General features: G+C 42.4%; 1 protein-coding gene across 1 annotated transcript in view; it reads right to left on the bottom strand.

The window, feature by feature from the left end:
* The window catches only part of ALDH5A1 (aldehyde dehydrogenase 5 family member A1), a 12275-nt gene that overhangs the window by 5428 nt on the left and 1472 nt on the right, over nucleotides 1–5375 (bottom strand). The window contains exons 2-7 of the mRNA XM_009637897.2: nucleotides 5347–5373; nucleotides 4179–4349; nucleotides 3774–3890; nucleotides 3200–3343; nucleotides 2180–2323; nucleotides 523–681 (exon numbers count right to left, since the gene is read on the bottom strand). Coding sequence (XP_009636192.1) covers nucleotides 523–681; nucleotides 2180–2323; nucleotides 3200–3343; nucleotides 3774–3890; nucleotides 4179–4349; nucleotides 5347–5373 — 762 coding nt within the window. The remainder of the gene's footprint in view (nucleotides 1–522; nucleotides 682–2179; nucleotides 2324–3199; nucleotides 3344–3773; nucleotides 3891–4178; nucleotides 4350–5346; nucleotides 5374–5375) is intronic.

Here is a 5375-nt window from a genome sequence, read left to right on the forward strand (position 1 = left end):
CTTACTGCAATTAAAAAAAAAAAAAAAAAAAAAAAAAAAAAGAATTCCTGGAGTCACGAGTCATCCAAAACAAAAGACCCACACCATACATGGAAGGTCCAGAGCTCCAGTATTTTTAACCTCAATGTATTATTCTGCTTAGCTTTTGCCAAACAGAGACACTGCTCTTCAATGAAATTGTCATTCACAGTGCTTCACAATTGTGGGATCACCACACAATTCTCACAGTGTATCCAATTTCAGTAAATGTTCCTGAGAACAGCTAGGAAGTAATCAGGAGGAATCGGTTTCTCCTAAAGGAGGAATCTCTTTTTTCCCTTAATGGAAATGGGGGAATGATACATTAACTGGCCACATCTGTTCATCTATATGTATACATGGACTTGGGGGACACACTTCCAGCCACACTGCAAATACATTCTAACAAAGCAGGCGTGAAAAAAGTGAAATATAAATCTAAAGTTACTTTATGGATCATAAAAAGGAAATTAAGATGTCAAAAATGAAATCCTTCACTTATACCTTCTCCACTGCTTTTTCATTAATTAGTGGCCCTTGGGTAGTTTTTGCATCAAATCCACTTCCGACGTGTAGTTCTCTCTCTATAGCTTTAGCAAACTTTTCCACAAATTTGTCATGGATTCCCTTTTGTACCAGGAAGCGGTTTGTGCAAACACAGGTCTGAAAACAAACACGAAAAGGAAAAACAAACAGTAGTTTATATTGTATTCAGTCTATCCAGGACTTTGTCATTCTGGCCTTCATGGCACAGTATCAGGTTACTACGGTGATCTGTACCCTGCCTCTTCTCCATCATCCCAAGCTGTTACCTAGCTTTGCCATTTCTTTTATCACCCCTCTCACTTTAGAAATACAACTTCAACTAGCTGTCAGTACACGTCTGAAATATGCCACACTGCTAAACTTAAGTCGCTTATGCTGGGAAAAGGTTTTGAGAGTTCTGTGGACTGACATATGGATCAACCAAGGTCCAGAAGCTACAAGCAATACTTTGCAATCAGGCTGCAGAATACTGGGCTGAGCTGCAGAACCTCAAATCGCGCTTGGTGGCGTGGGGTCTTTTTTCCTAACTCCTTCATTAATGGAGTTTGAGTTTGCTTTCTTCCTAGCACTTGTTTTTAAGTGCTTTCAGTGGCCTACTTATTGTGCTACCCCTTTGCCCTGACTGCATCCTATTTTGATTGCTACAGCCTCTCAAAAGTAACGGCGACTTTACCCTTCTATGCAGCAGCAGAGGTGTCTCTTACGTCAGATCTTGTCCAGTCTGTGTCTGATCACTCAGTGGTCCTTGTCCACGTTGTATTCTGTTTCCTTTCTTTCTTCCCTACCAAGATTAGTCTTATGTTTTCTTCTTGTGTTATTCAAGCAATATTTTCCCCACCAAATGACCTCCCAACCCCACCGAAAACTTGCTGCTTCTCCAAAGCTGGAGTTTGTCAACTTCACATTCATGTGTAGAGGTAATATTCATAAAGCTGGAACAGTCTCCACACAGCCCTGCTCAGCTGACTGTTCTGGAAATTGATACTCTTAAAAATTTTTTGACTCTAAGTAAAATGCATTTGAAGCAATGTACACTTGAATCCCATCCATCACTTTTGTTTAAGCTCCTCATTGTGGAAAAACCTAGCCATGAGTGTTTTAACATGTTTCAAACCCCTTAACTCCTGCTGGGTGCTTTCAGAACACAAAAGGACTTGAATCGAACACACAGTCTTACAGATAGAAACATTTATCAGGAGCCTCAAAGCCATTATTTTAAGAAATGGCTAGGCACATTTTATAAAATATAATCCTGAGAACTGAGGCAGGATGGGGTCTTCATGGCTCTAGTTTTCCAAGGAATTTAATGCTAACAAAAGCATGTGACAAAATGCCTTACCACTTCTCACGCTCTTGCGAGGGGGTCCTAGCGAACACCTTCCTTCTCAGTGATATTACTGACTGCCATGTATGTTGTGAAAGTACATGGGATTTTACAGTGGTGTTACTCGCTGGTAACGGCTTGAATGCCCAGAGCCATGCGTGGCTCCAGCACCTTTCTCTACACAATGAAGAGTTCTATGTTTTCCTTTTACAGAAAATAGCTTATTTACAGCTTAAACTGTATGTACAGCTCTTCACTTTCCAGAAACAAGGACAAAAAGGTTACTCTTACCTGCCCTGAGTTTCTGTACTTAGAAGCAAGGGCTCCTGCAACAGCACGGTCCACATTGGCGCTGTCAAACACTATAAAAGGAGCATGTCCTCCAAGCTCCATGGAAACTCGCTTCACAGTGCCAGCTGCGTGTTTCAGCAGTATCTGTAGGCAACAGAGGAGATACAGAAATTGGTACCTCTACCAGATGCGAGCTATGGAACCACAGATGGAAGGCAGTGAAAAACTAACTCTGGCAGGGAATTAATCTGCATCTTCTCTATAATGCTAGACCATCTGTCTTCTCCTGTGACAAAAACAAGGACTAATTTCCTTCACTAAAATCTTTAGAGACAAAATTCTGGCCAAGAAATAATGAAAAGAAGGATTTTCATCAACTTCAGGTCAGGCTTTTATACACTAATCTTGTTTGCTTATTCTTTTCTTTTTTGGTAATAAAAATCTTGACTACTCTTACAACATTTTTCCAAGATCTGACAGAATTTGGGATTAGTATTTGCCTCAACAGCAAACTTTTCCTTCATTCTGCATACGGCCATCCCACAGAATTCTACTGTCTTTGAGCCACGCTCTGGAGTTTAACTGATTTAATTAGAGATGGTGACAAGTACGATTGCTTATTGACTAAGGTTGACCGGAGAAATGCAAGGGCTTCACTCCTCTAACACTTTCTCTCAACTGCAGAAGCCATTCCTGAATAGTACCTTTGAAACTCAATTTCAGTGTTCTTATTAGTATGTTGTCACCCTATGATATGAAACAAGAGCATCTTGTACAGAACTGTTCACACGATAATTCGATAAAGGGCAATTATTCATAAGTTGCACACAGGCAACCTTCTGCAAAGTACTGATACCAAAATAAACAGGCAGTTATCTCAGGAAGTACACAATTATTCAGAGAACCTGTGTACAGTACCTAGAAAAGAAAAAGGCTCTGTATAAATGTACACATTTTCCCCCTACCTTTCCAGTATAACCACAGTAATAATCTTCAAGGATATTCGGTGCACTTACATACCTTTCCTGTTGCTGTGGAGCCAGTAAAAGATATTTTGGCTACCAGTGGATCAGTGCACAGAACTTCCCCTACAGCTGGCGCCTGTTGCCTGGAACAAGGAACAACATTATACACTCCCGCTGGAATTCCAGCCTGGTTTGCAAGCTGCAACAAAAGAAACAGAGAATTTGCATTATCAGTGCATTTTGTATGAGGAATAGTCACTTAATGTTTGTTTATGGTTTTGAAGAAAGCAGCCTGTAAGTCAATGGAAACCAAAACTACGCAGCACAACTAGTAACAGATGCCACGGTGTCAAGAGAGCAGTTTTGCTCCAGTTTTGCTGGCTGTCATTCAAAGTCGCCAAAGGAAAGACACAAAGATGTTTTGTGTAGTTAATTGGCCAGGTCCTCTTTGAGACCATATCAGAGGCAACTTTCAAAGATTCTTACTCAACTATAACCTCTGGACTAATTCAGCCAGCTTGTCATTCCTTCGTGTATGAAGTTGGCTGAATTTTATCTCTGAAGCCCATCTGACTGCCCGTTTACAGCTTCAGTCCCCTGCTAAGATAAAGCTTAGCATAAAAGCTCACCTCCCCAAGAGCTAATGCTGATAAAGGTGTGTCCTCTGCAGGTTTCACTACCACCGTACAGCCAGCTGCCAGAGCTGCACCAACCTTCCGGGTAATCATAGCACTGGGGAAATTCCACTAGGATGAGAGAGAAAAGTTACAATCAAACCTATGAAAATTTTGCCTCCTGTTTTTGCAGAAATAGCTGACATTTTCTGTAATTATGTGATAAACTAAACAGACCTGCATGGTGTGCGTTGTTCTAAGTGAGCATTACAAAGAAGCACTGCCAATCCAGGAAGAAGCGAGTACAAGGTAGAAATGAAACTACAGGGGTGTTTCCTGGGCAGGAGGAGCCATAAGGGCCCCATCCTGTGGGCTGAGCTGAAAACCTTCATATGATTTGAAAAATTCAGCTATGCTTACTGGGGTTATAACGGCTGCCACTCCTACTGGCTGCTTCAGCACCAGGATTCTTCGGTCTTTTGCGGATGCTGGAATTACATCACCGTAAACCCGTCGAGCTTCCTCCGCAAACCACTCCAGAAATGAGGCAGAATACAGGATTTCACCCTGTGCTTCTTTCAGAGGCTTCCCCTTTGATTAAATCAGATTGGAGATACCCTGTAAGTGGCACACTGAAGTGATAAAACCAAATTCAAGTAATTTTGAAGTTTCTGTTCTTTTCAGAGTACTTTATAATCCCCTACCATGTACACTGAAGCCTCAAAAAGTGATTGTATGACTGCAGCAGCAACAGTTGTGTGGCTTCAATACACCGTCATTGTATAGTCAACATTTTGCACGTTGTGCCTGGATTCATACTTGCCCAAGACAAGGAGCTGGACTAGCAAATGTAGCATGTGTTTGGTTACAAACTCTGCAGTTTGCTCCTGTTACGATTCTGAAGAAGATGCAAATCATGGCAAAACAGTTACAAGTTTATGCCCAGGACATTTGTTTTGGGGAGTATTACTCTCGACCACTTCCAGCTCTGGTCCCGTGGACTGTATGACCATTACCAGCTGGGACACCAACAGAGGAGCTGCTGAAGTATATTCTAGCAGGGTTTTATCCAAAAGGATACAAGTCTGTGAGCTCCCAGACTGCTCTGTGATGCAAACCAAAGCACCTTGAGGGACTCCAACTTGGAGACATTTTTTTCTGAGTCAGTGAAACTGATAAAACACAAACATTTCTGCCATGAAGACCATGGTTTAGGCTGACGTATGCTTTTGCACACCATGAAGCACAACATGGCTCTGGTTTCCGCTGGATTGTTGGGTACTATTGTCATCAAAATAATGGACTGTATGTATGCCAGAAATGGGAAAGGTTGAAATGTTATCCACTGGCCAACAGAGCGATGTGAATGCACAACAGGTCTGTGACACTCAACATTTTTAAGTGATAAAAAAAGACGGCGGGTAACCGGTGAAACGCACAGAAGGTGTTAGGCGAACGGGGGTGGCGATGGCTGTCGGTGTTCTTTCATTTCAACGTCAGCATCCCGCTGTTACGCTTCCGAAATGGCTGAACGCCAGCACAGCCCCGAGCCCGGGCTGACAGGGGCCGCCGCCACCGCCGTACTCACGTTCTCGGCCGGTATGATCCTCGCCCGCT

Source organism: Egretta garzetta, unplaced genomic scaffold (assembly GCF_000687185.1).
Source record: "Egretta garzetta isolate BGI_Z169 unplaced genomic scaffold, ASM68718v1 scaffold14, whole genome shotgun sequence".
Classification (NCBI taxonomy): domain Eukaryota; kingdom Metazoa; phylum Chordata; class Aves; order Pelecaniformes; family Ardeidae; genus Egretta; species Egretta garzetta.